The 17,528-nt window shown below is 43.0% G+C and overlaps 1 protein-coding gene across 7 annotated transcripts in view; it reads right to left on the reverse strand.

The window, feature by feature from the left end:
* Positions 1–944: 944 nt before the first annotated feature.
* The window catches only part of TNC (tenascin C), an 81,503-nt gene continuing 64,919 nt past the window's right edge, over positions 945–17,528 (reverse strand). For 4 of the 7 annotated variants that reach the window (XM_042830597.1, XM_042830602.1, XM_042830596.1 and 1 more), the window contains 13 exons: positions 15,232–15,504; positions 13,481–13,753; positions 9,343–9,465; positions 8,313–8,456; positions 7,115–7,234; positions 6,643–6,786; positions 6,188–6,318; positions 5,542–5,674; positions 4,323–4,474; positions 3,775–3,871; positions 2,987–3,148; positions 2,270–2,433; positions 945–1,600 (listed from right to left, as the gene is read on the reverse strand). In XM_042830597.1, coding sequence (XP_042686531.1) covers positions 1,490–1,600; positions 2,270–2,433; positions 2,987–3,148; positions 3,775–3,871; positions 4,323–4,474; positions 5,542–5,674; positions 6,188–6,318; positions 6,643–6,786; positions 7,115–7,234; positions 8,313–8,456; positions 9,343–9,465; positions 13,481–13,753; positions 15,232–15,504 — 2,027 coding nt within the window. In that variant the 3' untranslated portion in view covers positions 945–1,489. The remainder of the gene's footprint in view (positions 1,601–2,269; positions 2,434–2,986; positions 3,149–3,774; positions 3,872–4,322; positions 4,475–5,541; positions 5,675–6,187; positions 6,319–6,642; positions 6,787–7,114; positions 7,235–8,312; positions 8,457–9,342; positions 9,466–13,480; positions 13,754–15,231; positions 15,505–17,528) is intronic. The other 3 variants (XM_042830599.1, XM_042830600.1, XM_042830601.1) reach the window with 1 other exon arrangement.

The following is a 17,528-nucleotide window of genomic DNA, read 5'->3' on the forward strand; positions in this document are numbered from 1 at the left end:
GCTTCCCCAGCTGGGCATTATCCTTTCTCAGACAGTAAACCCCAACATGGAATGCCGTTCCCAAGGGCTAACACAACTGACGCTTTGAAATGGAAGGGCTGCAGTAATATATGCATATGAGAAGGAGAGAAATTAGGAAGAAAGAACCCAATGGTGAAGAATTCCTTCCCTCTTGAGAAAGTGCTGTTCTCATGCACACACGTTTTATACCTTGTGAAAACAGCAATCTCTGAGCTTACCTTGCTGCTGGCGAGGAGGGGGCTGAAACATTTGCTCTGTTTGAGGAGCACAATCTTGAAGCAAGGCAGAGAGACTGGATTAAAACAAAAGATCTTTTATTGTCTTCAACTGAAGAGCAAGATACAGAGGAACTACACATAGGTTTCATTCATACAAAAAGAGAGCCCTTTATTTACACAAGTGTTCAAAGTCACCAATGGTACCTAACAACAACTCTGTGCTTTCCTTGTTTTCTTTTGTTAGTTATTCCCACCTAGATGGAGCAAGCGTTGGTCAGTAACACTGAGAAAAACGTGTAGAAGCTTTTGGGCAGGAAAAAAAGAAAGAAATGTGTTCTAAAAGAAACCAAATCCATAAGGACCTTTCACTGCAAGAAACCCAGCAGAATTCTTACAGCCAGCCACTAACAAAAGAAACAGTTTTCAGTACTCAGGGCTCAGCAGCCTGATCATTTTCAGCCTTTTACTTCCCCATGTAAGTACAGATACCCTGGACATGCACCAACTCAACAAATATGAAAAAAAGGTAGAAATTTATTTAAAAGTAATTGTGCTTTTATTTAAAAAAGAAATTTACAATCAGACACTGTCCTGCTGTGTTCCCAAAAGCATTGTTCTCTTAAAAATGACAAAAACTTAGCTTATTATTATCATTATTATTATTACTTTGTCATTATATTAATAATATTAATTTTTTTGCTTAAGTTTAAAAATGTACTGCTTTCCCTCTTCCCCTCCCCCTCCCTTCTTCTTTGTGGTACTTGATATATATATAAAAAAAGGCTTTCCAGCGACCGAAGGATTTCAATTATATCTAATAATAATAATAATGATAATTAATCATACACATTTCTGTGTGTAAAAAATATGGCTGGTTCTAAAACAAACTACCAACATACAAAGCTGTTCTCCCTCCCCTACCCTGGGCCACCCAAGAGATAGTCAGATCATGGAAGAACTTCATCCCAGAGGCTGAGAAAAGAAAAATGAAGAAAACAGCATACAACCCTTGAGATCGTTGTCTTTGGCGTGAAGGACATCAGTGGTGGGCAGAGCTGGAGCTGCTCTGCTGGAATTGCTGGGACACATAAGGCTTGTTGTTTGGGCTGTTGTGCCAAGGGTTGTGATGCTTTGGTACGACTACCAGCTCCTCACCCCATCACCCCGATGATGCCAGATCCCCCCACGCCCCCCGCTCTCTGTCCCTCCCCACGTCGCCCTGCCTGTAGCCCTTTCACCACCCCAAGGCTTTATGCTCGCTTTCGTCGTCCTTCCAGATTTCGAAAGCTGGAGGGTCTCAGCTTCATCTCTGCAAACTGGATGGAATATTCGTGGCCCTTCCAGTGGAACCAGTTAACACCCTGCAGAGACAAAGATGAAGCGTGAGAAGTCACACATCCACTTCACTTCTTTCTCTGTTGAGAGCCTTTACGTTTGTTTTAGCTTTTAGAATCACAGGATCATGAAGGTTGGAAAAGACCTCAAAGATCACCAACCTCAACCCACCCGCACCGTACCCACTGACCACATCCCTCAGCACCTCATCTCCATGGCTCTGGAACAACTCCACGGATGGTGACTCCCCTACCTCCCTGGGCAGTCTGTGCCAATCTATTACCGCTCTAACTTGGTAACAGACACACAGCAAATCAAAGGGGCGTTGGGAAGTACAGGTCTCTGGCCACAGGCACGCATAGCCTGTACAAACAAAGTCATAAGCTGTTTCCCAGAGCTGTCACTTTTTGCCTGGCCTTCATGGCAGGAAGAGCATTTTGTTTCACACTTGAAAACTACAGTTGTTCCCTGCAGACTTTTGAGATATCCATGGAAAGTCATACAAAACCATCAATACTTCTCCAGCTGACATGGCATTCTTGTTTTGTGAGCAGTTGTCCCTATCTTTTCCTATTATTCTTTCCTCTGGAGGGTGGCCTTGGCTGATGTGTTTCTGGCTAGCTAAACCACCAGACAGATAACTGCAATTCCTCTCCTTCCGACACATTATAAAAGCCTTCAGACACCAAACTCACCTGACTGTGGTTGTTGTCACCATATCTGCCCATCAGATTGACTCGGTGACAATTCTTGTACCAGAAAGCACCCTTGTATGACAAAGCACAGTTGGTGATAGCAGAATCATTGTCCTTGTCAAAAGTGGAGAAGGATCTTCCATTATGGTAGGTCATGGAGTCACCTGGATGGAAAGGACAAGAGAAAAAGCAAAGTCAGTGACTTGTGTGGCTTAGATTACATGGGAGTGATCATCCTGCACAAAATGTTTGGGCTGCACCATGCATCTGGCTGTGTATCTAAGGCTTCTTCAACATTGATTTGTTTTAGTTCAGAAGAAAGCACACAATTTTTTTATCAGAAGGCAACTCAAACCACTTTGTTCAGCAAAACTACAAATCATGTCATAGCAGAACTCTGCTGCATATTCCACTGAAGAGATGAGACCATGCCATCTTACTATTGGCTGCGTAAATGACAGCAGAGTATTGACCAAATGAGATATGAGGCTGCTTAGTATACTTGTTTATATTCTGTCACAAGCATGCCATAAAAAGTGGCACCTAAATAACTAGAGGATTTAGAACGGAAACATAAAAACCGCTGATACGTTCATATTTTCAAACGCCTCCAGAGAGAGGGACCCACTGTGGTGCTCATTTCAACGTGCACAGGCTGGAAGCTTGACTCAGCTGAGAGGAAATTGCAGAACAGAAGAAATACATATTTCAGCTCACCTGCTGTTCCGCTGTAGCCATCCACCCTCAGCCTGTACCGGGTCTTGGCATCTCCGACGCTGAACCTGTCGTACACAGCGTAGGCTGTCTCCCCTCTGTCTTTCAAATCCACACGCAGCTCATACTGCCCCTGAGAGCTGATTTTATGGAGGTTCTCCAGACCTGTGGAAATACGAGAATGATCCATTTGTCCTGTAAAGGGTGTCAAACTGGCTTGGACAGATATCCCAGGACAGATACCCCAGGACAATAACACCGGTTAGGAAGATAAGCTATTTAAAGCCGTGGAACAATATCAGCACAAAATGAAGAAGGAACAGTTTTAGAGACTATCTCAGCCCTTCAAATCACAGCAGCATGGAGCACCTTGAGAAAAGTAACTGAAGCCAATGCTGCATGACAGTCACTGTCTTCCATCTATGAGCAAATAAAATGTAGTCCAGCCTCTGCACATTTGCTTTTTACCCCACTTCATTAATTGTAGTGTTTTTCTCATTAAGGATATCCTAGGAGTACAGCAAGAAGAGCACCTGCAGCTGCTTCTCAGGTTCTTACAGAGCACCAGTGAGCATCAGTTTGGTACATCTGGTCATCCAAGAGGTTTGACATTTATGAAGGGGACTGGGTTGGACCTGGCAATCTCAGCCTCCCCTGCAGCTTGCTCCTCCTTTGCCTGGACTGTGTTCCCCTTTAAATGCTCGAGCAGAGGCTTCAGAATGGCACCTTGTCTTTTGGGCTTTCTTTGCTTGTTTGGGCTTTGTAGAATAAGATAAATTCTTGCCACTTACCTATCCAGAATTCATCCTTAGGATCTCCAAATCCGGCCACATAATTCTTCCAGTTCTTGTAGAAATCTTCCTTTCCATTTTGGCGCCTCAGGAACACCTACAGCCACAGCATGCAAGAAGAGTTACACTCAAACTGCCTTAGACATAAGGAGTGCTAGCAGTGCAGCTTTTGCCACTGCAGAGTTTGGCATTGCTGCTCCCCTGCCCCTATCACTCACGCAGCAGTCTCACTGCAGTTACTAAATCATAGATTTGGTGAACACTCCTTATTTTTTTAAGTAAGACTTCTCTATTTCATTCTTCTAGTTTCTATTCTCTGCATCTTTAAACTCGCCTTCCCATCTAAATTGAGTCAGTCTCCCCTCGTTTCACCTTATTATCTGTTTTTAAGGTATCTAAGATGGTCATTTCAGCTTCTCCTCTGTCTACTGATACTCCAGTAACAGAGCTCTATGAGCAGTGATGAAGGAGAGCAGGGATGGGACCTACCCTTGTTCTTGGCAATGCAGATACATATCAGGGTGCCATGGGCTCCCCTTTTTACTCACAATCCATCCGCCTCCATCTTCAGCCATGTCACAGAAGACTTGCAGAGGCTGTGTTCTGTCTCCATTCAGATAAATAGTGTAGAGCCCAGAGGTGACCTCTCCATTCAGGAGAGCTTGGGAGCAGTCTTTAGGATAAGGATAAAGAAGACCAGCTACACAAAAAAAAGAAAATAGAAAACAGTCCTTGAGAGATCAGCAATTTTAATCAACTTGTTGAACTCAAATGACTCGTGGTGATCAACAGCATAGTCATGTGCTAAGCCTGGAAACTGCCTCGTTTGCTATCATACACACACAAAAAATTACAATAAATATAAGATGACGTGCATTTTTCTTTTGGGTAAGGATTTGCACATCTGTCTACACTTTCGGGAGCACCATGAATGCCATATAACTACTCCCTGTTAAGAGGGGTGTACATCTGCCAGCTCAACATTTAAATGGGCAACCCCTGTCAGTTAGCCAAATGTCTCTTGAACACACACAGACGAATTCTCCTATTTCTGGTGTCACCCTGCTTTACATAGGGACTGACTGGGAGCAGAATGGGGGCTGTGTGACTTCCACGAGTCCTTGGGCTGAAGTTGGTACAAGGGCAGATGGAGCAGTGGAGATGGTTGAAAGTGCTTCTGGGTTTGAGAAAAGGGAGACGATAGGCAAGGTTTTACAGTTAAGACTAAGCAATATTATATTTTTCTTGTCATCAAAAGATGTGTCAATGAGACCAGTGACTGCCAAATATGTCAACTGAGAAATATCCTTCAAAGAACCCAATCTACTCTGGAATTCAGCTTACCACAGGGCTGTCCTATTAGAGCTGGAATGGACATACCAGTGTGACAGTACACAAACTGACCTCAGAAACAGGAGGAAAAAAACTTGTCCAGAAATTCAGCTCCAAAGACTCCTGAACAGATGTGTGTGGATGTGGTTTGCTTCATTTCAATGTAAAAAGCTGATTTGTTCTATCAACTTGCTATGCACCGAGATAAAGATAACTCAAGGGGTCAGTGTGGATTTTGAGATATGACATCCTATTCAGGATTTTACATGGGAAAAGCAGGATGTTTCATCAGAAAGAGAAGACAACAGAGAGAATGTGGCTGGATATAAAGGAACAAAAGTCATCCTTCCAGTCTGGGGGAAGCAGATGATACTACAGCTTCAGGAGAATGGGACTTTTGCACTTTCACCTGCTTACACACTCTAAGGTTCTTACTTGTGGTGAAAACGGTCTGGATTGTTTTGCTCCTCATAGATCTGCTCAGTGCCTGGAGTTTCACTGTATATTGAGTGGATGGGCTCAGCTCTGTCAGGGTGTAGGTGGTCGTCTCAGGCTCTAGGACGAGTTCCTATGGGGATGATAAACAACACAAGGAAACCGCAGTGTGAAAATCATACTAAGTGGAACTGTAACATAGTTCAGTGTCTTTTTGTGGTGATTATGGTTGTATCTTTAACCATTTATATTATTTCATGCAAAACTTGTATTCCTCAAAGGTTTTTTTCCTGCTCGCTTTCTTCAGGAAAGTTGTATGGAGGTGAATGTTTCATGCCATAGTCTGTAAGCTGTGTGGTTTAAAAGCAGGTCAGCACAAAAGTTTACACGATTTGAACATACACACTGCATAGATGACTCTGTGCAGCTCACAAAACAATGGAGCAAGATCATCTTTAAGGACAAATCTGGAAATTTCATTCTCCAGACCTCAAAAAGCTTTTTTTTGTGTGTGTGTGTAAATTTAACCACTGATTTTCAGCGTGATCAGGCAATGTGCTTCCCTAAAAATCAGAATCCTTTCTGGTGCATCTTTACTGTCCAGTTTTGAGGTACAGCCCTTCAGGTTTGGATACAAGTGCCCTACCTTGACTTTGCCATCAATGGACTCGTAGATCAGGAGGTAACCAGTGACAGGAGCACGTGGAGGCCTCCATGTTATCACAGCTGTTTCTGCCTGAACCTCGGTAGCACTTAAATCTTTTGGAGCATCGAGTCCTGAAGGAGTGAGCAGAGAAATTACAATCACACACTGATACAGTTTAGCACAGAGGTTACAGGGAGGATATGAATACAGGCTAGGAAGGAATGCTTTCCCTCTGCAGAAACTGAAAATTAAAGAAGGAAAAAAAAAAAAAAAAAAAAAAAAAAGTCATCCTAAATTTTTATGATTAAAAACATGGTGTGAGTGCTTTCAAAATTCAAGTCTCTAGCAAAAAGCACACCAGCTGACTGAGGTGGTGATAGTAGTGAAAGTAAGCCTTGTGTCAGACCAAGGAGATGGCAGCCCGGCTCCTCTCCCAGCAAGGTGGGACACAGCACCTGTAGTGAACTGGGTGGAGAGGGTCTCGCTCTTCTGTGCATCCTTCACAGCATGGACCCGCAGGGTGTACTCCGTCACAGGTCGAAGGCCATTCAGGTCATACTCCACTGTGTTTCCTGATACCATCTGTGTGACTTCTGGCTCTAAGATGCAAAGACAGAAGAGAGGCAGTCGTTCAGTCGTGCCTTGGTACGCTCATCTGTGTGCTCCTCTAGGTGATCCTGGGTTAACGGCAGAGCCTTCTCTAAGAGTGTTAGCACTCTCTAGTGTTCTTACGAGCTATAGCACCTCTTCAAGAAGCTCATGAATTCAGAAGTATCTTTGTTCATGCCTGAATTAGGAAAGCATTAACTAGATTGGTGGGTTTTAACATGCTTTCAGCAAGGCGTCTCCATCAAGTGGCAGCCACCAGCTCCCTTTTGAGCCTGTCCTGGAATCACAGCTCCCCGACCCATCCCGAACTCTTCTTACCATCCTCAGAAGAGTAGGAGACAACATAATTATCCACAGCTGCAATTGCAGGCTGCCAGGTTGCCAGAGCCTCTGAGTCTGTAATGTTCATCACTACCAGTCCTGATGGGCTGTCCAGAGCTGGAAGAAACGATAACATGATGAAGGAATTTGGCAATTACTATCAGCTCTGTGCAACTCTCTGTTGTAACCATAGAATGTAAAATGTGCAAACATTACTGCTCAGTGCAGCAGTTTTTATGGTTCCCTTTGGAATAGTGGAGCTCTGCAGAAAAAACGTCAGTGCCTATAAAGAGACATCAAATGCCTCCACTGGAGACGGGAGGTCAACGCGTGGAAAGATTAAACACTGGGAACAGACATAACTAACTGCATTCTCAGATCAGTCCTGATAACATCAATCTTAACAGCTCTGTCAAGCTGACATATTTCTCTCAACACCCTCAAGTCTGGACTGCTTCTTGGAGCGAACTCAGGAGACAGAGCTTGGGAAAAATAACTAATGTGATGGCAATTGATAGCCACTGTGACCTTCCAACAGCTCGCCCTGCACTTATAAAAATAAACCAGTGCAACAGCCAGCTAACCATCCAAACACCATGCCTTACTTCCTTGTGGGACTCTGCTTTGCACCTCCTTTTATGCTCTCCCTATGCTGGGAGAGATGCCTGCCCCCACTATGGCTGGAACAGTCTATAAATTGCACTTTATTATCCAATCTACATCATCTTGTCCTTGCCACAGTTCTCTGAACACTTGTCAGAGTCCAAAAATAATGAACAAATGAGACTTCATGGTGGCAAAAAAATTTCTGATGGGGATATTTAAAGGTATACTGTAGGAAAAAAATCGAGAGAGAACATGAGAGAGGATGCTTTTATGCTTAGGACACAGTTGCGAATTTGGGAGATTTCACAACTGCCCAGTGAGCTGGTTCTTTGCTCCCACATCAGTAGAATGATATTAATTAAACTTCCTTTTGTTTCTGTGTATTAGGACTGTAAACATACGGACAGTCTTTGCCTCACTGCAAGTCAGCTCTGCTCTTAGCAGAGTGGGAGCCTGATCAAACCTGCAAGCTCTGCTCTTACTTGAAGTACAAAGACACAAAGGAAATAGGGGACAAGATCAAAGTCCTTCATTCCTGAGTCTGTTCTGTGATGCAGACGTGTATGAGAACCTGCTATTTATGTATTACCAGTTTTCAGAATTCCAGAGATGGGTTCGCTTTCTTCGAAGCCTTTCACAGAGATGATATTAACATTGTAGTCTACGCCTGGGATTAACTTCACCAGCTTTGTCCTGGTCTTGCTTCCATCGACTGTAACAACGTTGGGAGTGCCTAGGACAAATGTAAATGTCAATGGATTAATGGCAGTTCTCCATAAATGCTTGAAAGAAGTGTGTTTCAGGTTAAACACAGTGTGACCAGTGTGAATTCGCATGTGCAGGAGTTGAATTTTTCCCCAGTTTGTTGCAACCACTAATGGGAGAACAAACTGTGGCCACAACACCTGACTCTAAGACAATGCTTTCTATTTCTTTCCTACTGGTATGCCAACAGTAAGGAAAAAAATCAGTATTTCTGATATAACTTTATAAAAGAGATGAAAACAGCACTACCTGTATACAAATTCTTACACCTGCAAGGATAGGACTTTCTAGTTTAAAAGTACTTGGCTTCTTGCAGAGGATGGACAAAAATAAACCAAGTCTGATGATGTTTTCCTTCACTCATCCCATTTTAAACAAAGATATACTGTATATTATTGTAAGTTGTGAAGGTTTATGACAGAAACTTCTTTCAAATCCTGGGTTTATTCCAGCAGAACACATGGGCAAATGCTTGATCATGATTGTAGGCCATTCCTTTTCTTCTGTGAGATCACTATACATGTACATTTACATTGCCTAGAGACCTAGATCTTTACTTGTCTTATTTAAAAGCACTTCTTTTATGATCCTGGCATATACGGTGTTTGCTCAATAGTTGTTCCCTTCCAGAGGTGTCCCTCAGTTACGCTAAAAACGTGCTGAAGTATAAGAAATTGTTTAAGCAGAACACTAAAACAGGGATATAATACTGAAACAACAGGGATTACTAAGAAATATCACAGCCTTTGAGAAGTCTGATAACCACGGCTTACAGCTGTTGTTCTGAGGGCCATCTCTCAGACACACTTTTCACTCTTCCCCTTTGCCATCTCCCTCCACGTCCCCACACTCACCTCCTGTGACGGGGACATAGGAGACCCTGTAGCTCTCCACGCGGCTGCGGGGGGGGGTCCAGCTGACTGTAGCAGAGTTTTCTGTGATGTCTGAGAAAGCAATTCCCTTGGGAGATCCCACAACTGTCGGTGGAGAAGAGAGGACAAACACACCACAGAGAGAGAAAAGGTCAATAATTTCTCTGCCAGTCCTTGGTGCTGTGACTTGTGTTACTCCTGAGTGCCAGGAGCTGATGCTATCAGTACTCTACAAGGCAACGTGGATGCGGGCAGTACCACTTAATGGTTTTATCACACACCGAGAGCAATAATCTACTCAGTCTTAATTTTCCATTTTCAGCAATATTACAGTACTTTCTAACTTAAAAATACCACAGATGTGTCCACAAGATAACAGAGATTTCCGTGTATGGAGCAACACTTACAGGAGTACTATTTTATTAGCATTGTACTTATCAGTTTTTCTAACATAGTTTCACTTGGATGATTTTAATCTTTCTGTTGAGCTTTGTAGCCCTATTTGTGACGCACAGCAACCCTTAGCAGTGCAGAGATGCCTCTCCTTGAGCATAAACCTTCTACTGTAGGATGCCTAAAAGAGACCCAGGCTCATTTCACCCCGTAGCAACCATCCTCTCAAGCACTGCCTGCCTGTAACTTCTGTTGGCTTAACCCTACAATATTAGGTTTTCTTCTTGCAAACACTACTACCTGATTTTTTTTCTAGCTACATAGGAAAGGCACTTGTGGTATCACTGCAGCTTTCTGCCATACAACCCAACCTAACCCTGTCCAAACCTGAGCACGACATTTGCCTGTATAAAATAAGATTGGTAAGCTGGGACACACTCGTTGGTACAACCTCGTAGTTTAGCCTTGCAAACAAAGTCTAATGAGTGTTACCAAAATGACCCAATCTGAAGATGCAAACCAACGTGTAGCACAATCTGAAACTTTCTGCTTTAGAGCTTAAGTAAGCTACTGCAAAACGTGAATGTAAGGGCTTCTGAAAGGACATGGTGAAGGGATCTGCCACTTCTAAGTTTACACTCAGCATCTCACTTCCAATTTGCTTTTTTGACTGTAACCAAAACAACGCTGAAATGTGAAAAGAAACAAATAGCCCACACACACTGACTTAGTCATTAGCACAAAGGCGACAGATCCCAAACATAAACCACATAAAGAGTGGTGGAAACAAGCTGTGGGCAAGGGGAAAGTGGCAAAAGAAGGAAAAAAAAAGTGACTGTGCTTGGAACAAATTGGAAAGAACGTGTCTGCGGGAAAGGAGTCAAAGAGGGCTGTTTGTTCCATGTGTCCCCAAAGCTCCAGCAGCAATGCACTAAATCAACTGAAAGTCAAGGAAGGAAAAACAACCGAGCCCTCAAGAGAAATGTAAATCATTTCTCACAAGGCATTTTGGGCTTGGGGGGCCTGACCACATGGAACAGCCAGAGAAAGAAAGAGTAAGAGAAGGAAGACAGCAAGGTAGGGTTAGCAAAGCTACATGACACCTAAACTGGCTACTCAATCTAAATTGTGATGGATAAGTCCATGGAACAATGGTATCAGGTAAAGTGCAGCATAGCAAATAACTGTAAGAAAAGCCTTAACTACATAAGACTTTCACACCCCCATTGCCCCAACTGTATCTGCTTTCCTAGGAGCAAACATGGCAAACAAAGCATGTGGGATCCTCCTGGCAAGCACCAGTCCTTGAATGAGTACCAGAGAGGTAACGGAGTGGTTCCTTTGAGCACAGGGAAATGAAGTAGCAGCAAGCAATACCATCTTGAGCCACCTGAAAGCCAGAACTAAGCAGGCATAAAAAAAAAAAAATAATAAATAAAAAAAAAAAACAGGCCAGGGTGCTTCTGTTTTTTATCACAAAAAAACTCAGTGCAGCTGTTGGACAGGCATAGATCATTAGCATCATCCTCCAGCACCACTTCTCATTAGCTCTACCTAAGACTGAGGATTGCCTGAGGTCTGTGATACTTGCAGAGCTCTGATTATTGTTTTTTTGTTGGTTTTTTTTTTTTTTTTTTTTGCTAAATTTGTTCTTTCCTCACTATCAAACTACATGAATATGTTCACTGCCTTTCTCCTACTAAGAATCAGGAAGTGTTAGACTATATTTTTTACATATGAAGAGCATTTTTGGATCCTCTCAGATGAAAAATCCCATCAGAATGTGGCAAAACACCATTTAAAGAAGAGGAAATTAGCAGTATGAGTCCCACACTTCCTACCAAGGATATTAACTGGCACACAGCCACCAGTCCCCTGCTGAGAGCTGAATTGCATCTCCACAGATATTATACAGAAGAATCTCCAAGAGACACTTCCTCTGAGAGCACCAGTGTGCAAACTCGTTCATGCCAACTTGATCAGGCACTGCAGCTCTGTGCAGTGCTGCCTCGCCCTGCAGTGATCTTATGGTTAATGTCCTCTATCACAGTAGAGTTGGTGAAAGAAAGGAAGGAAACCACAGAGGAGGACAGTGCACCCAATGGTGAACACGCAAACTCTTTCCTCCCTCTCCTTCCTTCCAGTGGGTGGTGGTTTCGCATGCAGAGATACGAGGTCAGACCTCCAGAGAGGGTTGCTTAGCGATGCTTAAAGCAGATGTCTTCAACTGCACTGATTTACACCAGTAGCAGATCTGATCCCCGATGACTGCATATGTTTACACAAGGGTATGTGCCCATGTAGGGAAGAAGGGAGAAGTGTGAGCGATAAATACAGAGTGGGATTTTCAATCCTTCCAGCTTTCATTTTCATGACCTCATTTCCATGGTAATGTTTGGGTTAGGTTTGCTGGTCTGTGTGCTGGCAGTCTTTGTTCCTAGCGGGATTTTTCTGCTTCCTTTACTAAGGCTGAAGACATTCTGACACTTATTTCTTGCTTGCTCATACACTGTACACAGGCTAGGATAAAGCAAGGCTGCACACGAACCTGTCCAAGCCACCCATTGCAAAAGTAGCAAATGTTACTTAGCCATTAAACTGGATTTGTTATAAATACACACATTTCTCCAAATAGCCAACTCCTAAATAAGAAACTAGTTAGATGCTTTGGTGGCCCCAGCATCTGATGCAGTGTAACATGCAGTTTGAGTTATTTAGCTGGATTTTTGTGGCTCCAACTCTATTACCAATTATCCATGGGCTATTTACAGCTGAAAAACATCTTTGGGGTTATTGGCACCATGAGGTGACGTGTGCTAAATCTCCCTGAAAGGACCAAATTAGAATGTAGTCATGAGGAAAATGATAACAGTTAGTGGTTTACCATAAATATCCCAAAGTCAGTGAAAGTGGGGACGGGCTGTGTGTGCTAAGTGCAGTTGACTTCAAGCATCCTTCTCCATTATGAGACAGCCCACAGGAGCCCAGAGAAAGGTGCCCCGCGATGGATGCATGTAAATGTCCGGGTGAGTGAGTATGTGTTTATTCAAGGGCTGTGATGGCACATAGTAGAGCTGCTCAGAAATGTGCCTTTCTGTGCTAAACAACTGCCACCGCAGACACTGAGGTGAGTTGCGAGGTCATGCTATTTTAGGATAAGCTGTTCCATACTGAGCTATTGTTGGTCCTTTGCTGCGGGTTATAGCTGGACACAAAATCTTTTTCATATTTCTGTTGGCTTCCTCTTGCTCTGAACTCAACCATCCTCTTCTCATCCCCCTCCTCCCAAAATTAGGATGATCCGAAATCACTGTATTTTCAAATCAGTAAGCCCCACGTTTTTTAAAGAGAGAATTTGGATCTAAGAGCATTGCTTCATTTAAATATTTCAAAATTTCACAATTAAATATTTAAAAATGACATCATTATATTGCTGGAGAAAAAAATGAAAATTTCCATTCAAAAATGCCCAAATGAAATGCTTCTAATTATGAACCCATTTTTCATTTAAGATAATCTGAAGAATTCAACCTAAGCCTTAAGAACTTTTTACATGACCAGAATCTGCAAATTTGCATGCAAAAAACAATATGTGCAATCAAAATTCGGGTAGGTGACATGCAGGAGACAGTTTGAAGGTCTCAGTAACCGCTCAGACCACCTGGGAAAAGGAGAAATGTTAACAGAATTAGGAATGAACACGTTTGTCCTACCACAAAGACAATACCTGTGGTTGCTACTGAGTTTATGGGTTGGGAGCGCCGTCCACTGCTAACTCCATAGAGCTCAATTTCATACTCAGTGCCCTCTTTCAGCCCTGTTATATCGTGGGTGCGCTCATGGCCTGGTACTATGAGTTCCAGTGGATCAGATTTCCTTTTGGTATCCCTGATTTTTAGAACAAAACTGTCGAAAACCCCATCATCTGCAGTCCAGGACAGACGGAAGCCGTCTGGGGTAGCATCTGAAACCAGAAGGTTGTCGACCTCGGGTTCTGCCTCTAAAAAAGGAGAAGATAGCAGTAGGGGGAAAAAAAAGTGATTCTTTGAATCAGTTAATTAGTGACCTTCTTGAGGTCTGGCTATAGCATACTGCAAGCATCCAACCACAGTTCAAAGAAAGGGAAAGAATCTGCTGGCTATTGAAAAAAAAAAAAAAAGGAGAACATTAGCATTTAACACATACCAAAGAATATATATGAGGGTGTGTGTGGGTCATTCAAACTTTTCACTCTACCATAAGTCCACTACATGGAAATACATCATTTGCCTCTGCCATGCAAAATTACACATGCTGATAGTAAGTTGGAAGTGCATTGGTCCCTTATTTTCATTGAGTTACCCATCGCACGTGAAACCTTTAGCTATGATGAAAACAAGCTCTTGTTATATAGATCTGCAGGCATGCCTGTAACATGGTCAGGTCTCTGTCTGTTAGGAAGACAGCATGGAAGCTTCTTGAAAGAGTCTTTTCCTTCATGCAAAACCCTTATTCCATGCACTTCTGGCCTCTGTGATGCTTTAGATCAGAAGAACCCTTCAGTTTGATGTAAAACAAATGCTGAAGCAGCAATGGGGAATCATGACAATTCATACACTTAAATGCAATGTGCAAGACCTGCTGTCCTTGGTGAACAAACCCACTCAAGAGGATCCCAGGAGCTGTAAGTTATTAAACAACCACAAAACACCTTCAGCTCAGTATGGTCAAGCATCTCTACCAACAGAAATGCTGTTGGAGCGCTTACTGTCTTAGAGCATCTCTGATGCACTTTTATCTTCCAGAGGAAGATGTTCCTATTTATTTTCTCACGAACCTGCAGTCAGGTTTACTGCTGCATCATCAGCAACATGGAGATGAGACTTGAGGCTTATAGGGCTGGAGAATCAGTCTGCAACAACTTTTCCAAGAAAATTATTCAAATGCTGCTGGAAGACAGCAGTTATGATGAGGCTGAGAACACGAGCTAAGGTTTTGTGGAAAGAGATACCAACATTATGGTTGGCAGTGACCACACTGTGTTCTGTGTGTGGAACACAGAGAGAGTGAAAGAAACGAGGCCATAGGCAGGAAAACCAGGATGATTTCCTCCTGAAGATCCCGATGGTTGGCAAGTTGGAGAATGCTGAGGTGCCCAGCAGCTGTTAACAAGACGAGCTCCCGCATGCAGCTATTTCTCTTGAAAGACTCCAGTTAGAAGTACCTGCATGAACATAGCAGAAATTTTCACCCCTCAACCCACGTCATGCGTCTCTACAGGATCCCTCACAAAGAGAAAAAGGAAACATCAAGTTAAAAGGAATGGAATTTCACTGGTGAACCGATCAACCACGAGGAGTTATGTGTAGCCACGATGCAGAAAGGGATGCAAAAGCCAAGGTTTGTTTTGCAAACGGATTGCATGAAACAACTTCCGTGTGAGAAGAAAAGCAAGAAAGAGAAGAAGTGGAAGAGAACAATTTGTTCACATTAAAATACCTGTAACAGCCACAGTGCTTAGGGGCTTTGTTTGGTGCCCCTTGGCAAAACCATAAAGCATAACCTCATAGCCAATGCCAGTTATAAGGCCTTTAAGCTTCAGTTGCCGCTGGGCTCCCGTAAGGAGGAACTCCTGTGGGTCCAGCAGCTTGCCAGAGTCCACCACGACTACAAGAAAGCTGTCGAAGGCATTCTCCGATGCCATCCACGACACTGTGAACCCGTAAGGGTTAATATCAGAGACAGTTAGGTTTTCCAGTGGGGGCATGGCCTCTAAAAGAAGGGAAGGTGCAAAAACACACACAAAAAAAGAAGTAAAAAAAAAAAAAAAAATAGCGAATTAGAAAATGTCACAGATTCCACCAGATACAAATCACAACTTTTTCCCCCCAAAATATGGTATTAATTGAAGTGCACAGCACGGATCACGAGAGTAGGATTTTCAATGGAGCCTCCAAAAGTTAAATGTTCAATTCTTAACTTTCCTCTAGCACATCTTAACACCTCATCTCACAAGCTCCTTTGAAATTCCTTCAAAACTCAACAGGTAAGCACATTACTCCTGTTGCACATGCACTAAAAGGCAGACATAACCAAAACTGCTTTAAAACTGTTATGCACAAAGCTTTCATTTCCTTTCCAGTTGCCACCACCACAGCTGCTTTAGGGACAAGTCTCAACCTTGACGTTCACAGTTCCTATATCTTACATTCCTTCCTCTCTACCTCACACGAGTATCTCCAGCCTTTTCTTCCAGCAGTAGAAGGTCAGTGATGCCAGCAGGACTGCGAGAAGCAGGACATCCATCAGCCAGGTCACAGCCAGTGAAAGAACTAAACACTTCAAAATTGCTTTTGTGGGCAACAGGAGAGAAGCAAGAATTTGCACCGGCTAAGGGCAGGGGCTAATGATCACAGAACAGAGCAACAACCTGTTCAAAGCTAATGTAGCATGCTAACAGCTTAAAGAAATTCCAGTGAGGGGTCTTTTTTTTTTTTTTTTTTTTTTTTTTTTACATCAGCTATAATCAGTTTGTATCCGTTTGTCAAAGTTCAGAGCTGTTTCAATTTCTCAAAACTTTCCCACTGCATCTCTCAGACAAAAAGGCCAAATTTTCACACAACAGTCAAGCTCACACAAAATCTGATGAGTCAAATAGGGAGATCAGCTGGCTCTGCTACGCCCTGGCCTTGACACAGCATCCCAGGCATTGCTAGAATTCTCTAAACAATCTGACAAACCACATTGTGTTGGCCTAGGAATTAACTCACCCAGTCTTCCATTGCTCAAATTCCACTCACTTAAGAGGAGAAGTAGTTAAATGCAAAATTTTCTTTGGCTGAGAGTTTTAGGTTTGTTTTTTGACTTTTCACAGCTGATGACCTTGGCTCTCTGTTTGAGTATCCCTGGGATAGGTGTGGAGTGACACCAGTATATTAAACCCAGGAGGTTTCTGCAAACTGCTGGCACATCCATCTGTGGTGTGGGGTGTCATGTGTTTACCTTGTTGTGGGAAGCTTCCTCTCAAAACACTAATGCCCATGGTTTGTTTTTAAAGTGGAAGAGTTTTAAAACTCCTTGACTTGTAACAACATTCATCAGGTGGCAGGCCAAAGCTGGTGCAAAATGCAATCATAAGGGAAGGGATCATGGTCACTGATTTTCTTAGAAAGTGCTGGCCCCAGTGCTGTGAGGGATGCTGCTCCTTCAAGGAGTGCTCCCACTGTGCATCAATGAAGCAAGGCAGAATAAGAAAAGGCTTCAATTTCTGCTTTAATCCTACTTAGGCTTCCATAGGTCTGTGTGACAAGCCCTAGCAGTGCACACTGACCATGTCACACACAGAATGTGAACACTGTAGTATTTATTTGACTATATCAGCATGTGATGTTCACTAATCCCAGATAAAATTATTCATACATAGGTTATTCATAGATGAGTTCATAGAATGGCCTGGGTTGAAAAGGACCACAATGCTCATTCAGTTTCAACCCCCCTGCTATGTGCAGGGACACCAGCCACCAGATCAGGCTGCCCAGAGGCCACATCCAGCCTGGCCCTAAATGCTTCCAGGGATGTATAGGTGTAAGATGTACAGGTGTAGGGATGTATAATGGATGTGTAGGTGGAAGCACTGACAAATTTCTCCCTTAATCATGGGGAGTTAGAAAAGATCACATGAGAGAAAGACTCCAGAGAGCTCTTGAATAACTTTAAACTATTACTCCTAAAATTTTTTTAAGGCCAACATGCCTGCTGCAACCCACGCTTGTGCTAAGCTTCAAATGAAAGCATCA

Source organism: Centrocercus urophasianus, unplaced genomic scaffold (assembly GCF_019232065.1).
Source record: "Centrocercus urophasianus isolate 14NV4802_14NV808 unplaced genomic scaffold, USGS_Curo_1.0 seq_34, whole genome shotgun sequence".
Taxonomy (NCBI): Eukaryota; Metazoa; Chordata; class Aves; order Galliformes; family Phasianidae; genus Centrocercus; species Centrocercus urophasianus.